General features: G+C 54.3%; 1 protein-coding gene across 1 annotated transcript in view; it reads left to right on the top strand.

Moving 5' to 3' along the window:
• The window catches only part of TEC (tec protein tyrosine kinase), a 53,746-nt gene extending 32,339 nt beyond the window's left edge, over window positions 1–21,407 (top strand). Inside the window, exons 3-18 of the mRNA XM_038769276.1 lie at window positions 7,233–7,337; window positions 7,871–7,952; window positions 8,923–9,051; window positions 9,478–9,518; window positions 9,753–9,928; window positions 10,353–10,418; window positions 11,959–12,013; window positions 12,934–13,013; window positions 13,244–13,377; window positions 13,516–13,590; window positions 15,056–15,227; window positions 15,491–15,707; window positions 16,960–17,024; window positions 19,995–20,113; window positions 20,578–20,735; window positions 21,095–21,407. Of these exons, the coding sequence (XP_038625204.1) occupies window positions 7,233–7,337; window positions 7,871–7,952; window positions 8,923–9,051; window positions 9,478–9,518; window positions 9,753–9,928; window positions 10,353–10,418; window positions 11,959–12,013; window positions 12,934–13,013; window positions 13,244–13,377; window positions 13,516–13,590; window positions 15,056–15,227; window positions 15,491–15,707; window positions 16,960–17,024; window positions 19,995–20,113; window positions 20,578–20,735; window positions 21,095–21,172 (1,752 nt within the window). The 3' untranslated portion in view covers window positions 21,173–21,407. The remainder of the gene's footprint in view (window positions 1–7,232; window positions 7,338–7,870; window positions 7,953–8,922; window positions 9,052–9,477; window positions 9,519–9,752; window positions 9,929–10,352; window positions 10,419–11,958; window positions 12,014–12,933; window positions 13,014–13,243; window positions 13,378–13,515; window positions 13,591–15,055; window positions 15,228–15,490; window positions 15,708–16,959; window positions 17,025–19,994; window positions 20,114–20,577; window positions 20,736–21,094) is intronic.
• Window positions 21,408–22,530: the final 1,123 nt, after the last annotated feature.

Below are 22,530 nucleotides of genomic sequence, written 5' to 3' on the forward strand. Positions count from 1 at the left end.
CCAGAGATCAGGATTCCGCTGCTTCCCAGAGTGTCTGCTACTGCCCTGGACAGATAACCAGACAGCTGCCCGGTGTCTGCCTCCAGGCTCACAGATCTTCAGGGGCCCAGATTCAGCCCCACCCAGGCTGCAGGGCCTCTGGGGATCTAAGAGAGTGCCCCCTGTCACCAGCTCCTCCCCAGCCACCCCCCAAGTCAGGGTTGAGGGTAGAGGGCCTGGATTTCCTCCCCACCACAGGCAAAAATGACTCTTGCCTGCGCATGTACATGACGGTATCACCCATGGCAGGGGGTCACTGTGACTGGGCTGGGGTAGGAGGGGAACTCCCCAGCCCCTACCCAGAAGCCACCATTGCTTTCAGAAAAGCAAGCCACATGGCCAAGTGTGGAAAGGGAGCAAGGAAGAGAAGCCTGGAACGGCCACTAAGTCACAGTGGGGCTTTCTCCCTACTCCTGCTCCTTCTCCCCCACTCCCAGCCCAGCAAAAGATCTGGAGGGCTAGAAACCGAGGCCAACCACAACTCTCCTAAGGGTCTGAGGCTGCTCTGGCTGGTAGCGCGGTCATGATGTCATTGCTGGCCGTGACTGGTCAGGAGGCCCACTGGACAGTCCAGCCCCAGGTCCAGATTACAGCTAATGCAGCCTTGCCAGGGGGTGCGCAGTTCCAAGATCTCACCAGGATGGACTGTTTCCAGAGAAGAACTGTTCTGGCCACCAGCAGCAGGACGCTTTGCCCTGCTGGCTATCCATGGCTACTTTGCTGAATTAAATACAATGAAGTTGCAACTACAGAGAGAAACCCAAGTCCTGTAGAATATGGGACGGTGAGGCTAGGGCACAGGCTGGGAAGCATAACGTCATGCCTCCACTGACACCACACACTCACACATGCACAATCCTTTCCTCCTACACCTGCTAGACACCCAGCTTTTCACCCTCCTCCAACCTTGTCCCGGGCACTGGTGCAATGGGAACATGGGTTACAGCAGAACTGGCTGTTAGTGCGTGGCTCAGTGGAAAGAGCATGGGCTTTGGTGTCAGAGGTCATTGGTTCAAATTTGGGCTCCACCACTTGTCAGCTGTGTGACTTTGGGCAAGTTACTTAACTTCTCTATGCCTCAGTTACCTCATCTGTACAATGGGGATTAAGACTGCGCCCCATGTGGGACAACCTGATCACCTTGTAAACACTCCTGCACTTAGGACAATGCTTTGCACATAGTAAGTGCTTAATAAATGCCATTATTATAGTGCCAGGGGGTGGGCAGGCAGGTAGGCGTAACCTCATTCATTCAATCATTCAATCGTATATATTGAGCGCTTACTGTGTGCAGAGCACTGTACTAAGCATTTGGGAAGTACAAGTTGGCAACGTATAGAGACGGTCCCTACCCAACAATGGATTTATGAGACTGACCAGTCACACTAGAAACAGTTAAGTCCCCCCACCCCCGGCCCCCAATACCCACAGAGTAACCACAGGTCTTCAATGGAAAGCATCTCCTGCTTCCTTTGGGAATTCTGGGAATGATGAGGCCATTGCCAACCAGTGACCAAACTCTTGATTAGATCTGGGGGCAGAGAAGGTGCTCCCAGGACAGAATAGAAGAGAGTGGGAGAGGAGGGGTGGAGAGGAGGGAAAGGCGACGATATGAAGGGAGGGGTAGGAGTGACCAGGGAGGGCTAGGCACGTGCAAGATTGCTAGAGAGTTTCCATCTTTGGCCAGAACAGCGGTAGCAGCAGAAGCTGGGGGCAGGGGCAAGAGAGGGTTTGGAGAAGCAACAAAGACGAGGAAGGTCTTTTCCCTTGGCAGCCGCTTCAGACCCTCCAGACTGAAGGGAGTCATATCCACTCCGGGGAGTGGGCAGAAGCCCTCCTCGACCTTTGGGCCATGGCCCAGGAAAGTGGCACTTAACTGCGAGCCCGAGGCATACCAGGAAGACCTTGGATACTCACCTGCAGAGTCAGCAAGTTCCAGCGAGTCCCAGCAAGGCTCAGGGTGGCCTGGTATGATCCGGCGAGGCCCAATGTGGCCCAAGGTGGCCCTCCGTGGTCCAGTGAGGCCCTGCTAGGCCCAGGGTGGTCCAAAATCATCCAATAAGGCCCAAATTGACCCAGCATGGTCAGCAGGGTGGCCTGGCATGGTCAAGTGAAGTCCAACAAGGCCCAGCAAGGCCCAGTGTTGCCTGGCATGGTCTGCTGAAGTCCAGCGAGGCCCAGTTAGCCCAGGTGTCTCGGCATGGTCTGGCGAGGCTCAGAGTTGTCTGGCATGGTCCAGCAAGGTCCAATGAGGCTTGGGAGGCCCAGGGTGGTCCAACATGGTTCAGATGGTCCATCCCCTGACCACTCCAGTTACCCTTGCTTGCTCGGCTGGCCATTCTGCATCTGGGGCCAAGTGGACACCTGGCCAGAGCCGCTCTTGGCTCTGCAAATCTGTGGCTCTTCCAGCCTGGAAGAAGTTTCCTCTCTGTGAATTTCTCATGATGATAATCTTGGCCCCTCAACTGTTAAATTGAGGTTTTCAACAGGAACTATCAAGTACAAGCCCTTGACATTGCAGTGAGCTCCTTCCTTCCTCTTCTTCTGGCTCCCAAATTGGTGCTGTACAGTTTGTGACTGGGGCTGGGCCCAGAGCTGGGCACAGGGCTGGGTTATTCACTACCTCCTCCAACCCCCTCCCACCCCCATTCCTGGTTCCTCAATCTCTCTGAGAGCTGCCAGTTCCATCATCCCCTGGGTGACGCCTGCAGGGAACAGGGGAAAGGAGAGGGGGAAACCTGTTATCTGTTGAGTTATTTCTGCTTCTGCTTATCAACTGGGTGGTGGTGGGGCCCTGAGGGGAAGAAGGGGAGGGGAGAAGGAGAGGGGTCAGGAGATAAGGAGGAAGAGTTGGGGTGGTGGGAAGGGGAGGGACGGTGATCCTCCCTGGGGACAGGCTTCAGGGTATCACAGGTTTGGGTGACCTGCGGCTGGCAGATCACATCTGATTGCTGGCTGACCCTGGTGGCCCGGACTGAACCGCCGGTTCAGAGTCTGAAATTCTTAACTGCATAAGGACAGGACTCCTGCCCATGTTGGGAGTAAGAGAACATCAAACATGAAAGAGAAATACAGTAGGACCCACTATCCTGTCCCTTACCACTTAGTGTAGGTGATCAGCATCTTCAGTGTGCTTCCATCTCCCCTTCAACCAAACCCATCCTGTCCATGGGCATGTGTCCTGGGTCCCTCACCTCGGGACCTTGCTCCTCCTGGCCATCTGACTCTGGTCAGCTCCTACTCCAGGGTTGGGAACGGGAAGGGGGCGGAAGGGGTATGGTGGGGTAAGGAAGAAGCTGTTGGCTGTTCAACCTGAGCAGTGCCCCTCAACTCTGCCCCCAACCCCTGACACTTTCTCTCGGAATCCAGCTGGAACCCTTCTGGAATCTCGCTTAGGAGGAGGGGCTCTCCCTGAATTCAAGTCCCTCACTCCCTTGTCCCTCTGTTGATCTCATACCACTAACCCAAAGCCTTAGATTAACTCCATAGTATGCTTCCTGTGCTCCTGTGGACGAGGCGCAGAGCGCTGCTGACAGAAATCCAGATAGCGGGCTGACCTTGTCCATCCCAAACTCATCCGTGCCAGCTTTAACTGTGCCCTCTCCTCCACCTGACAACATTATTTCTCCATCCCTACTGACTCCCATACCCATTGTCCTCACCAGTTCTTTCAGATGTTTAACTCCCTCCTCAAACCCCCGCCCTCCCTCCACCTCCCCATCATCTCTTGTCCCTAATGACCTGGCCAAATACTTTATTGATAAAATTGATAACATCCGGCATAATCTCCCCTTATCCTCTCCAGCCCCTCCGCCATCCTGCTTCCTCTTCAACTCTCCCATCTTTCCCAGCAGTATCTCGAGATCTCCTGCCTCCTCTCAAAATCTACCCCCTCCACCTGTGCCTCTGATGCACCCTATCAAAACACTTGCCCCTTCCCTTCCCTCCCTGACGGCCATCTTGCACTGTTCACTTTCCAATGGCTTTTTCCCCACCGCTTTCAAACATGCTCATGTCTTCCCTATCCTAAAAAAACCCTCCCTTAACCCCACTACTCCCTGAGGCTATCACTCAATCTGCCTCCTACCATTCCTTTCCAAACTCCTTGAAAAACTCCCGCTGTCTCCACTTCCTCTCCTCGACCCCCTTCAACCTGGCTTCCTCACCATTTTTTACATGGAAACTGCCCACTCAAATGTCAGTGATCTCCTTCTTGCCAAATCCAATGGCCTCTACTCCATCCTAATCCTCCTTGACCTCTTGGATGCCCTCAACACTGTCGGCCACCCCCTTCTGCAAACATTATCCAACCTGACTTCACAGACACTGTCCTCTCCTGGTTCTCCTCCTATCTCTCTGGCTGCTCCTTCTAGGTCTTTTTCACGGGCTCCTCCTCTGCCTCCCACCTCAAACTGTGGGAATCTCTCAAGGCTCAGTTCTGGGTCCCCTTCTATTCTCCATCTACACCCACTCCCTTGGAGAACTCATTCACTTCCATGGGTTCAACTACCATCTCTATGCGGATAATTCCCGAATCTATGTCTCTAGCCCCTATTTATCTTCTTCTCACCAGTCTCATATTTCCTCTTGCCTTCAGGACATCCCTATTTGGATGTTCATTCATTCCTTCATTCAATTGTTTTTATTAAGCACTCACTGTGTGCAGAGCACCGTACTAAGTACTTGGAAAGTACAATTTGGTAACAGATAGAGACAATCCCTATGGGCTCACAGTCTAGAAGGGGAAGACAGATAACAAAACTAAACAAGTATGCATCAGTAGCATCAAAACAGATAAATAGAATTATAGATATTTACACATCATTAATTAAAAAATAGAATAATAAATATGTACAATTATACACAAGTGCTGTGGGGCAGGGAAGGGGGTAGAGCAGAGGGGGAGAGTCGGGTCCTGGGGAGGGGAGGAGGAGCAGAGGAAAAGGGGGGCTCAGTCTGGGAAGGCCTCCCGGAGGAGGTGAACTCTCAGTAGGGCTTTGAATGGGGGAAGAGAGCTAGTTTGGTGGATGTGAGGAGGGAGGGCATTCCAGGCCAGAGGAAGGACATGTGCCAGGGGTCGACAGTGGGACAGGCAAGAATGAGGCACAGTGACGAGGTTAGCGGCCGAGGAGCGGAGTATGTGAGCTGGGCTATAGAAGGAGAGAAGAGAGGTGAAGTAATAATAATAATAATAATGATAATAATAATAATAATAATAATATCATGATGGTGTTTGTTAAGTGCTTACTATGTGCAAAGCACTGTTCTAAGTGCTGGGGGGATACAAGGTTGTCCCACATGGGGCTCACAGTCTTAATCCCTATTTTACAGATGAGGTAAATGAGGCACAGAGAAGTTAAGTGACTTGCCCAAAGTAACACAGATGACCAGTGGTGGAGCTGGGATTAGAACCCATGACCTCTGACCCCCAAGCCCGTGCTCTTTCCGCTGAGCCATGCTGCTTCTCTAGGTAGGAGGGGGGAAGGTGATGGAGAGCTCCGAAGCCATGCAAAGGTTGATAGGCAACCACTGGAGATTTTTGAGGAGCGGGGCGACATGCCCAGAGCGTTTCTATAGAAAGATAATCCGGGCAGCAGAGTGAAGTATAGACTGAAGTGGGGAGAAACAGGAGGTTGGGAGACCATCATCATCATCATCATCAATCATATTTATTGAGCGCTTACTATGAGAAGAGCACTGTACTAAGCGCTTGGGAAGTACAAATTGGCAACATATAGAGACAGTCCCTACCCAACAGTGGGCTCACAGTCTAAAAAGGGGGGGGGGGGGGGAGAAAGGATGAAAGGGGAGAAAGAAAGACCAGAAAGGATGCTGATGGAGTAATCCAGAGATTGTACTGAGAAGTTAGCAGTTTGGATGGAGAGGAAAGGGCAGATCTTGATGATGTTGTGAAGGTGAGACAGGCAGGTTTTGGTGATGGATTGGAGGTGTGGGGTGAATGAGAGAGCCGAGTCAAGGATGGCACCAAGGTTGCGGGCTTGTGAGATGTCCTGCCAACACCTCAACCCTAACATATCCAAAACAGAATGCCTCATCTTCCTATTCATTCATTCATTCAATCATATTTATTGAGCGCTTGTTGTGTGTAGAGCACTGTACTAAGCACTTGGGAAGTACAAGTATGCAACATATATTCCTTTCCAAACCATGTTCTCCCCGTGACTTTATCCTCCACTGTAGATAGCACCGCCAACCTCCCTGTCTCACAAGCCTGTACACTTGGCATTATCCTTAACTCATCTCCCTCATTCAACCCATATATTCAATTTGTCACCATATCCCTTCAGTTCTACCTTCACAACATTGCTAAAATCTGTCTTTTACTCTCCATCCAAACTGCTACCATGCTGATGCAAGCACTTACATCCCATTTTGATTACTGCATCAACCTCTGAGCTGATCTCCCTGCCTCCTGTCCCTCCCACTCCTATCCATACTTCACTCTGTTGTCCTGATCATTTCAGTCCATGTTTCCTCATTCCTCAAGAACCTCCAGTGGTTGCCCATCCTCCTTCACTCTAAACAGAAACTCCTTGCCATTGGCTTTAAAGCGCTCACTCACCTTGCTCCTCCTATCTTACCTCGCTGATTTCCTACTACAAACCAGCAGGTTCACTTCACTCCTCTAACACCTGCCTACTCACCTATCTCACTACCGACCCCTTGCCCACGTCCTGCCTCTGGCCTGGAAAGCCCTCCCCCTTCATATCTGACAGACGATCACTCTCCCCACCTTCAAAGCCTTATTAAAATGACATTTCCTCCAAGAGACCTTCCCTGTCTAAGCCCTCATTTCCACTGTTCCCTCTCCCTCCTCTGTTGCTCTTGCACCTGGATTTGCAACCTTTATTCAACACACCCTCAGCCCTACAGCACGTATGTAAATATCCATAATTTAATGTCTGTCTCCCCCTCTAGACTGTAAACTCCTTGTGGGCAGAGAACGTGTCTACCAAGTCCATTCTACTGTACTCTTCCAAGGGCTTAATGCAGTGCTCTGCACACAGCGATCACTCAATAAAAATGATTTACTGATTGAGTAATTCCCCTCCAAGCCCCACCACCCCGTTCTGCCACCCCCAGCTCCCCTTCTGACCACACTGCCCTGTCCTGCCCACATCTGACCCCCTCCCAGTGTCCCCATCCAATGCCTCCCACCCCTCATTTTTCAGAAAAGGCACCGGAAAGGCTTTATCGACGTTTCCAAAATCCGGTGTGTGGAAACCGTGAAAAGTGATGATGGAGCACCCCCCTGCCAGAACCAGTTCGCATTCCAGGTGAGTCCTCGAGGACCCACTGAGGATGGCTCTCCATCGTGCTGCCCACTGTGCTGGCCGGGTCAGTGAGGTTGAGTGATCCGGGCCCTGGCTGGACAGCAGCAGCACTCTGGGGAGGGAGGGGGCAGGGAACCCCAGGATGGCTCCATCATGGCTCACCTGCTGAGCACAGCCTGAGCCTCAGGCCCTCCCCTGACCCCAACTCCATTCCCAAACCCCAGCCTCAGCCTTAGTCCCATTCCCAAATTCAACCCCAGCCCCAGCCCCAGTCCCAACCATAGCTTCAGACTCAGTCCCAGCTCCAGCCCCAGGGGGTGCAGGCAGAGGGCAGCAGGTTAGGGGGAGCGGGTTGGGGAGTGAAGAAGAGTGGGGAGCAGGAAGGGGGACTTGTGGGGTCCTGAATCTTGTTCCATCCTTCCTTCTGTGGAATGGTGTTTTCCATCGGGGCAAGGATTGAGGAGCCAGGGTCGGGGCTGCTGGCATTAAGCCCCCAACATTTAGCTCTCCCACTCCCCTCACCTTGTCCATTCCAGGTTGTGCACGACGCTAACACCCTCTACGTCTTTGCACCCAGTGCCCAGAGCAGGGACCGATGGGTGAAGAATCTCAAAGAAGGTAACTCGGTCCAGGACAACACAGATCCTTGGCTTCCCATTGCTCCTGCCCCTGCCCCTGCCCTGCCCCATCCCCACCCGGCTGCGGCAGTGCTGGCTAGAGAGTCTGGAGTAGGGCAGAGTCCTGATGGCTCAATCCTTTCCTCCCCAGCCCCTCCTGGCAGCAGTAGCCTTGGCTGATAGGCTGGCCCCAGTCCCCAAAACTCGGTCGCCCACCCCAAACTGCCTGGATACACTCCCTCTCACCCACCTCTCACCAATAAACCTGTCCCCACCAACCCATCAGGGGTCTGGACTGAGCTCCTGCTGTGTACAGAGCCCTGGACTGAGTGCTTGGCAGAGTACATTCGATAAAGGTATGATCTCTGCTCTCTGGGAGCCCCACCCCGCACACTCCAAAATGGTCTCTGCTCAGAGACCCTCCAGGGCCTGCCCAGACCTTGGCCAAGTAGTTTCAAGTGTGGCATGGAGGATGACTGGTCTGCTTATCTCGATTGTAACCCCCGTGCCTGCTCTGCTCTGCTCTGATTTGCTCCCAGGGCTCCCTTCTGCGGCCTAACCCGCTCCAGTGGCTCACTGCACTCAGCTCCCGCTCTGCTCTGCTCCCAGGGTCTGATAGGGTGGTCCGCTCCAGTAACCCACTTTGCTCAGCCCCCAAAGCCTGTTTCTGTGGTCCACTGCACTGTGCTCTAGAGACCTGATTCTTTGGTCCATTCTCAAGACCCACCCTGCTAAGCTCGCATGGCCCACTCTTGCTCAGCTCTCATGGCCTACTCCACTCTGCTTCCACTCTCTGCTTCTGTAGTCCACTTTGCTCCTGGAGCCCACTCCTAGGGCGATTCCCTGGCCTGCTCCCACAGCCCACTCCGTGCCTGTGGTTAGCTTCCACGTCCCGCTTCCACGGCCTGCCCGACTCCTATGGCCTATTTGGTTCCCACACCACTAACCTGGACTGTTTCTCCAAATTGCAGAAATAAAGCACAACAGCAACATCATGGTGAAATATCACCCCAAGTTCTGGGCGGAAGGCGTCTACCAGTGTTGCAGACAAACAGAAAAGTTAGCACCTGGATGCGAAAAATACAATCTTTTTGAGAGTAGTAAGTACTCCTTCTTCATGAACAATCTCAGGCCTTGCCACACTTAGTTCCACTACAGATAGTCCAGGTGCAGGATCACTCTGTGACCCTTCCCTCAGTGGGGTGGGGGACTGACTGGCTCCTTGCACTTGGTGGGGAATGAAGTTCCCCAACTCCATGACAAAGCCCTGGCTGTGAGGCTGTGACCCAGTGTGCTAATGGAGCCCTCTGGCCAGCTGCATTCTCCTATTTGGTGGGCTCACAAGTCCCTGGGAGCAGTTGGCGAGGCTGCAACTCCACGCCCGACCTCCATGCTCAGCTCACACTGGGGACAGCCCTGTGTGTGACAGGCAGTCAGCCACAACTCCAGGTCCTCTCTGCCTCCACCGCTGCTGCCACTGATCTCCATGAGCCCTCAGCACCCATGGCCCATCGTCCCTTTTTCAGGTATAAAGAAGACCCTGCCTCCGGCTCCACAGAAACACCAGGTAGGAGAGGGCGGACGAGCACCCCCTGATATGGTGAAGATGCAGTTGATTGTTGGAGGGAGACAGGGCAGTTCGGGGGGCAGCGCAGAGGAGCAGCACAGGGAGCTCCCTCCCAGTGGGTCAGACTGAGTCGAGGCTGGTGGCAGAGGGTGCCAGGCCAGCCTGAGGAGGGAGGAACCCGTGAGTCACCTCTGCACTCCGGCCCCGAGGGTTCAGCAGTTTGGTTTTCTCCAGAGAAGGCCTCCACCCCCACTCCCACCAGAGGACGAAGGTGGCGGGGAAGAAGTCGTCATCGCCATGTTTGATTTCCAAGCCACCGAGGCACACGACCTGCGCCTGGAGCGGGGGCAGGAGTACATAGTGCTGGAGAAGAGTGACGTGCACTGGTGGCGAGCCCGAGACAAGTTTGGGTGAGCCATCCGCCCTCTGGCTGCCTGCGGTGCCACCCTTGTGACACCCCACCCCTTCTCAACCCCTGGGGGTGACTGCCTGGGCCCGCTCACTGGGGGAGAAGGGTGCTGTACACAGCAGCTCAGCCCCCCAACCCCCCAGCTTACTTGGGGGTGCTCCCTCACCAAGGGGCTTGGTCTGCAATGAATCCCACACCACCAGGGATGCAATGTGCTGCCTCGGGTTGATGGGCATGGGAGGGGGGTGGGGCAGGTGGGGGTGGGAGCAGGAATGGCGGGAAATGAGAGCCAAGAAGGGAGGGGTTGGGGAGAGAAGGGGGGAGAGGGAGCAGGGAGGAGAGGGGCTGTGGAAGAGAAGCCTGGCCGGTCCCGGGTGCATGGCGCCCATCCCCGTCGGGTTCTGAGCATGTCCGGTTGCCTCTAGAAGCGAAGGTTACATCCCAAGTAACTATGTCACAGGAAAGAAACCCAACAACCTGGAACAGTACCAGTAAGTAACATGGGCGTAAGGGTGAGGGCGGGGATTAGCCTAAACTGGGCCCAGCCAGCTCCATGGGCCAGACCAGTGAAAATTGGGGGGCCTAACCAGCTCCAAGGGGTGGCCCACTGAAAACTGGGGTCTAACCAGCTCCAAAGGGGAGTCCAGTGAAAATTGAAGTGTCTGACCAGCTCTATGGGGTGGCCCATTGAAAAGTGGGGGTCTGGCCAGCTCCACAGGAGGGATCAATGAAAACTGGGGGTTTTCCATAAATTTCCTCTTTGAATTCTGCTGACATATCCCCCTCCTTTCTTTCCCCATTTCCTCCTTGTCTTCATCCCCCTTGTCCCCTCCTCCCTCTCTTCCTCACCCACTCTTCTCCTCCCTTTATTCTTCCCTTTCCTCTTACTTTCCTTCTTCCCTCCTTCTCACCCCTCTCAGTCATTCAATCAAGCGGTGGTATTTATTCAGTGCCTACAGCCTACAGAGCCCAGTTCTGAGCCCTTAGAAGAATATAAAGTAGGTAGAAATACTCCCTGTCCATGAGGAGCTTACAATCTAGTTGGGGGAAACAGAAATTATTCTAAACGACAGCTAGGGGAAGCAGCAGAGTATAAGGAGACAGACATAAGTGCCCTGGAGGTGAGAGTGGGGAAAGTATCAAAGCACTTAGGGGCTGTGGGTCCAAGTGATTAGGCGATGCAGAAGGGAGGGAGAATAGGATGGGGTGATGAGAGATTAATTGGGGCTGGTTTCCTGGAGGAGAGGTGATTTTAGGAGGGCTTTGAAGATGGGGAGAATGGTGGTCCATCAGATATGAAGGAGGAAGGAGATCCAGGCAGGAGGGAGAGCATGAGAGAGGGATCAACAGCAAGAGAGAAAGTGCTTACTACAGGACTCTGTACAAAGTAAGCACTCAATAAATGCCATTGATTGATAGAGAAACAATTGAGGCACACAGTAGGTAGACTGGCATTAGAGGATTGAAGTGTGCAGTCCGAGTTGTAGTGGGAGAGGAGCAAGAACAGAGGGGAGAGGGAGAACTGATGGAGGGCCTTAAAGCCAATAGTCAGGAGTTTCCATTCGTTGTGGAAGTGGTTGGGCAACTGTTGGAGGCTTTTGAGGAGGGAGGGGATGTGTGCAGAGCGATGATCCCCGCCCTGGGCCTCTATCACAGAAGGCGGGGATCCTCTCCCACCCTCCACCCTTGTGCTGCAGGCTGGGCAGACACAGAGTGGGACCTCGACTTATGGGTGGCTGGGCCACTGGATTTGGGGCCCCAGACTGCCGTTCGCATTACTGAGGCCATCACTCGAGAATAAAGAAACTCTGATAGACTCAGAGGTCTGACCTGAGGGAGGTGGGCCGGTGTGGGGTGGGGAGCTGGGACTGGACCCCCACCCCTGCTGGAACCTCCTCAACCCCCACCAGGCCCTCACTGGTGGCTGCAGGAGGCAGTCAGGGGGACGGTCCAAGGCAGAGTCCCCTATTTTCTTCTGAGACCAGAGGTCAAGATTCCCCTGACTGGGTTGTGGCAATGTGTCTTCTTCAGGTGGTACTGCCGGAACATGAACCGCAGCAAGGCAGAGCAGCTCCTCAAGAAAGAGGCAAGTGCCGTGTGCCCTCAGCCCTGGTCTTCCCACTGCAAGGGCCGTGATGAGGGAAGGAGAGATGATCTGGTCAGGCTGAGGAGTCATGACTTGTGGCCGCTCAGCACAACTGGCCAAGAGCCCCCAGAGCCTGGATCCTGACACTTCTCTCTGCCTTATCCATCCACCCCATCCCCGGCAATCTTCTCTCCCCACTGTTTCCCCCAAGCCCATGGGGACAGCAATCAGGACCAACTCTGAGGAACTACCCTTCCCCAATCATTCTGGGGAGCTCCAGACCTCAGGACAGGGAGGCGGGACCAAGGATGACAGCATCAGTGTTGCCCAGGGTGTCTTCTTGTCATCAGGGGTGGGTCCAGGATGAGGTAGAGAAGGAGCCCCTTCTCCCTACAGGGTCCCCTGGGCCTGACCCCCAGGAGGCTCTGGCCTATGACAGGCCTCCTGCTCCACCCAGGGCAGGGTCCCCTGGAGCCAACCCCCAGGAGGCCATGGCCTGGAACAAGCAACCCCACCCCCACATTGGTCCCAGCTGCACTCCTGTGCTAGTTTGGTATTCCTGGTTGGGCCCTGCTCCCCACTCACAAACCAGAAATCAGGATCATGGGGTTCGGTTCCATGGCGACTAAATGCCCGGTGAGTCTGCTGGGACTCGAGAGCCAGGGACAAACCCCATCTGTTCCGGGAATCACCAGAGTGTGGGGGGTTGAGCCAGCTGGCCTCATCTCCAGCCTGGTCCCTTCACGGCCCACTTGGAAGGGATCCAGTCCTGCCCATCCAGCCTCGCTTCCTAACATCAACTGGTTGCTCCAGCTGGAGCTGGGCTCTCCAGCCCAAGGGACGTTTCTACTTTTCCAGTCAGGAGCTTCTGCAGAACAGTTTTGGAGCCTCAAATGTCCTTTCTGTTTGGCTTCCTCCAGGATAAGGAAGGAGGCTTCATCGTGAGGGACTCCAGTCAGCCGGGCCTGTACACCGTCTCCCTATACACCAAGTTTGGAGGGTGAGTCGCCTGACCTGGGTCACTTTGGTGCCGTCTGGATTCTGGGAAAGATAGTGTGTTTGGCAGAAAGGTTTCTGGGGCAGCCGGCCCCCTCTCCGTCATCCTTCTTCTAGGCCTTGGGGTGCCAGCTGTGCTGATTTGAGCTGGAGGGTCAAGCAGGGTGGGGATGATGGACAGAAGTGACTCACCTTCCCTCAGGGGAAACACCTTGCACTTGTCCCTGGCCCTAGGGAAGGCTCGTCAGGCTTCCGCCATTACCACATCAAGGAAACGGCCACGACTCCCAAGAGGTACTATCTAGCAGAAAAGCACTCGTTTCCCTCCATCCCCGAGATCATCGAGTATCACAAGCACAACGCAGCAGGTACTCCCTGCCCCCAATCTCTGCTTTAAAGCTGGGGACCAGTCCGAGGCCCCAGAGCAGACCGGCCGGCCCAGCCACCTGAGCTCCAGAGCTCAGTTCCCCAGGGCTCCCACGGGACGTTTGTCCTCTGATCCCTAGGTCTCGTCACGAGGCTGCGGTATCCGGTGAGCATCAAGGGGAGACATGCTCCGACCACAGCGGGGTTCAGCTACGGTAATGACTGAAAGCTCACTGTGGGCAGGGAATGTGTCTGTTTATTATGTCATACTCTCCCAAGTACAATGCTTTACATAGAGTAAGCAATCAATAAATACAGTTGACTGACTGACTGACTAATGACCCATGCCACAGGTGGGCTAGATATCCGGGAGTGGGCGAGCCCAGAACTGCAGTTCCTCGAGCCTTACCTCCCCAGGGCATAGTGCAGGGCAGAGCATTCATTCATTCAATCGTATTTATTGAGAACTTACTGTGTGCAGAGCACTGTACTAAGCACTTGGGAAGTACAAGTTGACAACATAACAGAGCACACAGTAAGCACTGACTACATACCATCGACTGGCCGATTGCCAGGGCAAGGGGCCCCCACTGGAGCCAGGAGGAGGCGAGCTCAGAGCAAACAGAAGGAACACTTCTTCCTCCAACGGCGGGAGGCCAATAGGTCCAGAGGAGTTTGGGCAGATCCATAGATGAGGGGTCATGATGAATTACTGAGGGGAGTCAGGGATGAAAGGGGAGTCAAAGGTGTTGGATGGTCCATGCTGGGTCATTGAGGGGAGAGTCAGGGGTGTTGGATGGTCCATCCCTAACCATGAGGGCACATCAGTAAGTACAGCTCCAAGTATGACTTCAGTATTTGAAAGACCTGTAAGAAGTACTATCCTGGCTCTTTCCATCCCAAGATTTGGCTTCAACAGGGGTACCAAGACACTTGGGAGGAAGTGTATCCTGGTTGTCCTCCTGGACCCCCACCCTCATGGTTAGGAAAGGGCCATCTGCCACCCCTGACTCTCCCCTCTCCATCCCTGACTCTCCTCCAGTGACCCAGCATGGACATCCAACACCTCTAACTCTCCCCTCTCAATCCCTGACTCTTCCTCAGTGATTTAGGAAGTAGATTTTGAAAGGAGTCAGGAGATCCCTTCTTGAGAGATAGCTGAGAAGGATGAGAGATTGCATGGGGCTGTAGGAAGGAACTGTGGAGTTGGTGGGAGATAAAGTGGAATCCATGCCTGATGGTTTTGATTTTATCAGTAAAGTAATTGGCCAGGCCATCAGGGTGAGAGATGGGGGTGATTTGGGAGGGAGTTAAAGGTCTGGAATAGCCTATGAGGCAATGGGCCCAGGAGTCAAGGAAGAAGGAGTAGTCGATCCATCAACGGTATTTAGTGAGGTCTTACTGATGCCAAGCGGCGGAGAGGGCAGAGTTCTAGCTGGCGAGGGTGAATTTAAGGTGAATGATGTTGACCTGGTGCCTGGATCCCCTGCAGCAGTGCTCTGCAGCCCAGACATATGAATGGAGAAGCGTTCTCCAGAGGTGATCCGGGGTGGAGGGCGGGGCATCATTGGAGGGATGGGGGTGCAAGAAAGCGAGGGTGGGGCACCCCATCCTAACCCTAACCCTCCCCCCAACCCCATCCCCTCTTCCATGCCCTGACCAGCTTCCTCTGTCCCACAGAGAAGTGGGAGATCAACCCCTCGGAGCTGACCTTCATGAGAGAGCTGGGCAGCGGGCTCTTTGGGGTGGTCCGGCTCGGCAAGTGGCGGGCTCAGTACAAAGTGGCCATCAAGGCCATCCGTGAGGGGGCCATGTGTGAGGAGGACTTCATAGAAGAAGCCAAAGTCATGATGTGAGTCCCCGACTCTGGAGCCGGGGTCCTCCAGCCCAGCAGCGGGCACTTGGGGCAGAGGGTGAGGGATGGGGGAGGTGGGGAGATGAAGGGCAGAGGTGAGAGCACAGGGGGCCGGGAGGGGCGGGCGCGGTGATGGAGGGCAAGGGGCAGAGGGTGGAGTGTGGAGGATGAAGGACAGAGGGCAGGAGGTGGAGGGCGGAGGGCAAAGGTCAGAGGGGCCAGGCCATGCTAACTTCGGGGTGCCTGTTCCGGCCCGGCAGGAAGCTGACTCACCCCAAACTGGTGCAGCTGTATGGTGTGTGCACACAGCAAAAGCCCATCTACATCGTCACGGAGTTCATGGAACATGGCTGCCTGCTGAACTACCTGAGGCAGAGACATGGGCGCTCCAGCCGGGATACCCTGCTGAGCATGTGCCAGGATGTGTGCCAGGGCATGGACTACCTGGAGCGGAGCAGCTTCATCCACCGAGATCTGGTGATCTCTCGGCACTCTGCGTCTGGGGCATGAGGGCAAGAGGGCGACACCAGGAGTCCCCGATCAATCAGGGGAGAGATTCTCTGCCCCTGGGGGCTCCTGGGAGGAAAGGCAGGGACTGCAGGCCCGGTGGGGGGGGTGAGGGGAGAGGGACGCACCATGGGGAGGCTACCCCAGCTGGATCTCAAATAATAATAACAATAATGATGACATTTATTAAGCACTTACTATGTGCAGAGCACTGTTCTAAGCACTGGGGGGGATACAAGGTGATCAGGTTGTCCCACGTGGGGCTCCCGGTCTTAATCCCCATTTTACAGATGAGGGAACTGAGGCCCAGAGAAGCGAAGTGACTGGCCCAAAGTCACCCAGCTGACAAGTGGCGGAGCCGGGATTAGAACCCTTGACCTCTGACTCCCAAACCCGGGCTCTTTCCACTGAACCACGCTGCTTCTAATATCATCTTCTTAAATAATAACATAATACATGATAATAATATAATTTATAGCGCCTTCTAGACTTCTAGACTGCCCTCTCAAAGGTCACCAATGACCTCCTGCTTGCCAAATCCAACGGCTCATAGTCTATCCTAATACTCCTCGACCTCTCAGCTGCCTTCGACACTGTGGACCACCCCCTTCTCCTCAACACGCTATCCAACCTTGGCTTCACAGACTCCGTCCTCTCCTGGTTCTCCTCTTATCTCTCCGGTCAAATCTATCAGTGGAATTTACTGAGTGCCTGCCGGGTGCAGGGAACTGTCCTAAAGGCATGGGAAACAACTGTACAGTTAGTAGACACAATCCTCCCTGTCAAGGAATTCTCCTGGCCCCCGCCTCTCCTCCTCCAATTCCCCTGGGCTGCAGACAACCCCATGATGTCTCCTCTGACAATTCCCCTGGGTTGGGATCTCTCCTACCACTTAGGCTTCGCCCCAGATGGAGTGCATTTGAGCAGGTGCAGCCAGAGGTCTGGGGCAGCCTGCACCTGGCTTCGGGCTGGGAAGCGGCAGAAAGCAGAACATTGCATTTGGGCTGGGACTCAGACACCTCAGGGTGGCCCCGTTCTGAGGGTCAGCAGGGGCAAAATCTACCAATTCTGTTGTACTGTACTCTCCCAAGCGCTTAGTACAGTGCTCTGCACACATTAAGCACTCGATAGATGCTATTGATTCATCCTCCACACCCACTGAGACCGAATTTCTTTTTTCCAACTTGTCACTGGAACATGTCGACCACTGGCTGTTTCGCAGGCCGCCAGGAACTGTTTGGTGAATGACTCCGGCGTGGTCAAGGTGTCTGATTTCGGCATGGCCAGGTACTACTGGGTCTCCCTGTGTCCTCTCCCCCACCCACAGCCCTCTGTATCTCCCTGTCCCTTCCCCTCCACCCCCTCCCGTGACAAAACAGCATCCATCCCCCCCCCATCCCCTCATGTCTCCCCTGGCTGTTTGCTGGGCCCTTGTCAATTGGAAACAAAACTGACACTCCCTCACCTTGTCCAGGGTCAAATGATACCTTCTGAAACCGTTTTGACCTTTTAAAGCTGCTAATAATTATGAGAAGCTTCGGAAGCCCAAATGAAAAATGTTTTTCTATAAAGTTGCTGAAAGTACTGGGTTCTGCCCACTTTGAGAGATTTTTTAATTACAGCTAGATCAAATGATGGCATGTATAGAGCACTTCCTATGTGCAGAGAGCTGCTGTACTGAACACTTAGGAGAGCACAAAACAACAGAATAGGTAGTGTTCCCTGCCCACAAGGACCTCACAGTTCAGAGGGAGAGACATATTAAAATAAATTATGTAGCTGTATATAAGAACTGTGGGTGGAGTGAAAAATGAATGCTTAAAGGGCACAGATCCAGGTGTAGGTGACACAGAAGTGAAGGAGAGTAGGGGAAATAAGGGCTTAGTTGGGAAGTCCTCTTGGAGGAGATGTGATTTTAATAAGGCTTTGAAGGTGGAGAGAGCGGTGGTCTGTTGTGTATGAAGGAGGAGAGAGTTACAGGCCAGAGGGAGGAGGAGGCTAAGGGGCTGATGGCAAGATAGCTGAGATTGAGGTTCAGTGATTAGGGTGGCAACAGAGAAGCCAAGTGTGTGGATTGGGTATTAGTAGAAAACCAGCAAGGTAAGATACAAAGGGGAGAGCTGATTGAATACTTTAAAGCTGATTGTAGGGAGTTTCTGTTTGATGTGGAGGTGGATGGGCCAACAATTGTAGATTCTTGAGGAGTGGGGAGATATGGACTGAACATTTCTTTTTGAAAAGTGACCCCGGCAGCAGGGTGTAGTGTGGATTGGAGTGAGGAGAGAGAGGAGTCAGGGAGGTCAGCAAGGAGGCATATGCAGTGGGCAAGGCAGGATATAAGTATGTCTATCAGAATAGTAACAGTTTGAATGGATAGGAAAAAGTGGATTTTAGCTATGTTGTGAAGGTAGAACTGACAGGATTTGGTGACACTAAATATGTGGATTTAGTGAGAGAGATGAGTCAAGGATAATTCCAAGGTTACAGGCTTGGGAGACAAGGAGGATAGTGGTATTGTCCACAGAAATGGGAAACTGGGAGTACGGGGTTTGGGTGGGAAGATGAGGAGTTCTGTTTTGTACATGGTAAGTTTGAGGTGTCAGCAGGACAGCCAAGAAGAGATGTCTTGGAGGCAAGAGGAAATGTGAGACTGCAGAGAAGGAGAGAGGTCAAGACAGGAAAAGTAGATTTGGGAATCATCTGCTTAGAGATATTTGAAACCTTGGGAGTGGAAGAATAAATAGCCCTGAAAGTTCTAATGATTCAGATATTGCTACTCTTCTTCCCTGGAAAAGATAGCACACCATCTGGCTCGGAGACCCAGGAACTGAAAGAGTGTCAGCCTTACACTAAAAGCTGTTAGAGGGTGGGCGTGGGGGAGCAGAGAAACCCCAAACAGCTTGCCCTGAGCCCGCCCCCTCCATTACTGAAAAGTCGAACTTTATCAAACTTGAGAAGCAGTGTGGCCTAATGGATAGAGCACGGGTCTGGGGGTCAGAAGGACCTGGGCCCTAATCCCTACTCTTCCATTTATCTTCTGGGTGACCTTGGGTAGGTCACTTCACTTCTCTGGGCCTCAATTCCCTCATCTATAAAATGGGGATTAAGAGTGTGAACCTATGTTGGACAGGCACTGTATCCAAGCCGATTATCTTGTATCTACCCCAGCGCATAGAACAGTGCCTGGCACAGAGTAAGCGTTTAACAAACACCGCGATTATTTTCACCTCTGAGCTGTTCAAATCAGCGCTTACTCGGAATTTCCTAGGTGACAGTAAATGGCAGAGCGCCCCAGCAAACCGCCCCTGCGTGTCCCAAGCGGCGTTCTCTTTTTTAACCACTAGGTGGCAGAGCGTCCCAGCAAACTCCCTCAGCGTGTTCCGAGCGGCGTTCTCTTTTTCAACCACTAGGTGGCAGAGCGTCCCAGCAAACCCCTCAGCGTGTTACGAGCGGTGTTCTCTTTTTCAACCACTAGGTGGCTGAGCGTCCCAGCAAACCACTTTAGCGTGTTCCGAGCAGCGTTCTCTTTCTTTACCACTAGGTGGCAGAGAGTCCCAGGAAACGCCCTCAACATGTCCCGAGCGATGTTCTCGGTCTCGGGCCAAACCTGTCAGTCAATCAATCAATCAATCGTATTTATTGAGCGCTTACTGTGTGCAGAGCACTGTACTAAGCGCTTGGGAAGTACAAGTTGGCAACATATACAGTCCCTACCCAACAGTGGGCTCACAGTCTAAAAGGGGGAGACAGAGAACAAAACCAAACATACTAACAAAATAAAATAAATAGAATAGATATGTACAAGTAAAATAAATAGAGTAACAAATATGTACAGACATATATACATATATACAGGTGCTGTGGGGAAGGGAAGGAGGTAAGATGGGGGGATGGAGAGGGGGACGAGGGGGAGAGGAAGGAAGGGGCTCAGTCTGGGAAGGCCTCCTGGAGGAGGTGAGCTCTCAGTAGGGCCTTAAAGGGAGGAAGAGAGCCAGGGCTCTCTTTTGTCAGGACAGCCAAAAGAGCTTTCTCGGGAACGTTGCTGTTCGGTCCTTGAGTTTGGAGTTTGGAGACACGGGCAGGGCCGGGATGAACGGGGCCGGCTGCTTTTGTTTAGCCCCCCCACCCTCCAGGTTTTTGCCCCCAAAGCTAAGAACTCCTGCCCCCTTGGAAAATCCCACCTGACATCCACCACTTCCACGACACCATGCCCTGCCCCAGACTCCCTCTGGGTGACCCTCAGTACCTTGGCTCTAGGTATGTCCTGGATGACCAATACACCAGCTCATCCGGAGCCAAGTTTCCTGTGAAGTGGTGCCCGCCCGAGGTCTTTAACTACAGCCGCTTCAGCAGCAAGTCGGATGTCTGGTCATTCGGTAAGGTTTCTTGTGGTCGAGTCTGTCCATGCCAACCCTGCGGGGACCATGGGGCTAATGTAGTCAAATATGCCCTTGCCCGGCCTGTGGGAACCAGCCGCCGCTTATGCGACCAAGCCTGTTTGAGCCTGCCCTGTGGGGACCATGGAGATAAAGAACCTGAGTTCTAACACTAGCTCCACCACATGTCTGCTGTGTGACCTTCGGCAAGTCACTTTAACTTCTTTGGCCCTCAGTTACCTCATCTGTAAAATGGGGATTTTAGGAATGTGAGCCCTATGTGGGAAAGGGACTGTGTCCAATCTGATTAACTTTATCTACCCCAGCGCTTAAAACAGTGCTTGGCACATAGTAGGTGCTTAACCAGTACTATTATTATTATTATTATAATGTAAGCCAAGGATGTCTTTGCCTGGCCCACAGGAACCATGCGAGCCTAACATGACCCTGCGTGTCCTCCCCAGGGGTGCTGATGTGGGAGATTTTCACCGAGGGTCGGATGCCGTTTGAGAAGAACACCAACTATGAGGTGGTGAACATGGTCAGCCACGGACACAGGCTGGCTCGGCCCCCACTGGCCTCCAGCGTAGTGTACCAAGTGATGTTGAGGTGTTGGCACGAGGTGCGTATCCCCGCTTCCCCGCTCCCCTTCCATGCTTCCTCCCTTCCTTCTACCCCGAACCCACTCACTCTCTACCCTCTCATCCTCCCTCGCTTTTGTCCCCAGGGCCAGTTCATCCTGTAGGCAGGGGGTGAGGGCATCTGCTGTCAGACCCAGGCCCCAGGCCACTCTGGCCACATCCATGGGCCAGTGGAGCACAGGTCGGGGGCCGCGGGGGAGGCTCCGGGGTCGGGAGTAGGCAGAGTGGAGCCTAGACCTCTGCCAAGACCCCCGGCGGCCCCTGTGGAGGAGGGCCACATGACCCATCCAGGGCAGGCTCCCCGAGTAACAGCGTGTGCCTTCCCGTTTCCACTCGGGAGAAACCGGAGGGGCGCCCTTCCTTCGAAGACCTGCTGCACACCATCGACCAGCTGGTGGAGTGTGATGAGGCTTTCTGAAGAACAGCGTCCCAGGGAGAAGCAGTAATGAGCGAGCTGCCCACCGGGGCCCCGCGGGACACAGTTGAAGCAGAAAACGAGAGCCACAGACTGGGGCTCGGGGGGCAGCGGCCACCGCCTCCTCAGATGCTCAGGGACCTCACCCATGGGGCTGCCTGCCCTCTGCCCACGTGCCCTTGGCCCGCCCGAGGGACAAAAGGGCACCATGAACATTGGCCAGAAAAACGAGAGCTGGGCCCGGCCACTGCCCTGCTTCCCCAGCCCCCCCAGGGGCCCAGATGAGGGGGTGGGAGGAGCCGGAGGAGCGTCCACGATGGCTGGGAGAGGTCCTGCGGCCGGGCCATCGCTCAGTGCGATCCAGAGCCCCAGCCAGCCCAGAGCTGCCAGGCCCCCGAAAACCATCATTAAAGTTCTAGATTTATAAGAAGCCTGACGTCTCCTATTTCTCGTGAGCACAGCGACGGGCTCCTTTTCCACACCCAAACCTAGCAGCCAGACAGTCCTCAGCCTCCCGGAGAGTCTGGACTTACCGGCCCTGGCCAGCACATAGGCAGATTCACCAGGGATGCTTCCGGCCCCCGTGGCCGGCTCCCCAAATGGGGACTCCGGGCTTGGACTGGCTGCGGGCAAAAGGATCCCAGCCCGGGTGAGGTTCAATGCCGGCCCGAGGGTCTCACTCTCTTCCAAACCCAGGAAGAGACAGTGTCGCCTCCCAGCCAGGGCTGCTCTTCCCGCTGCCCCTACGGTGCACTGACCCCTGACCCCCACCCCTCCTCTAGAGGCCATGAGCCCTGATGGGCTGCTCCCCATTGGCTCCTCCCTCAGAGCTCAGGGGCATGGTGGTCCTCTCCCCATAGGGCCCCGGGGACCCCACCCCCAAACAGCAGGGGGTCACCCTTCCTGCCCCTGAGCCTCCGGGAAGGGGGGGCAGAGCCTGGAGCCCAGGGCTAGAGGCTAGAGGCTGCATGTTTGGGGCTCAGAGGTTTGGAGACAATGAAGGCGGGGGCGCCTGGGTCATCTGGGGCATGTGAGCGAGTGTCAGAATGGTAATTAGGGTCGCAGAGGCACCTTCAGACCATGTGAGCCAGCCCAAATGCCCCTGTCCTCCATGTGGAGTCTGATGGCCCTTCACATGGACACTGGGGCAGACAGTCTCAGACCCTGGTGCAGAGTGTAGCTTTGGTGGCTCTCTGCCTCAGTTTCCCTGCCCATGTAGTGGGGATAAGCACATCATGCTGGCTGGAAGAGGTGCATGGGAACAAACTGTAAGACATCTGGATGGCCCAGCTGCCCCTCCCCAGGCCCTCAGGGGTCTGGCTCCCCTTTGGCAGACCCCCCCACAATCTGGGGGGGACAAT

Source organism: Tachyglossus aculeatus, chromosome X5 (genome assembly GCF_015852505.1).
Source record: "Tachyglossus aculeatus isolate mTacAcu1 chromosome X5, mTacAcu1.pri, whole genome shotgun sequence".
NCBI lineage: Eukaryota > Metazoa > Chordata > Mammalia > Monotremata > Tachyglossidae > Tachyglossus > Tachyglossus aculeatus.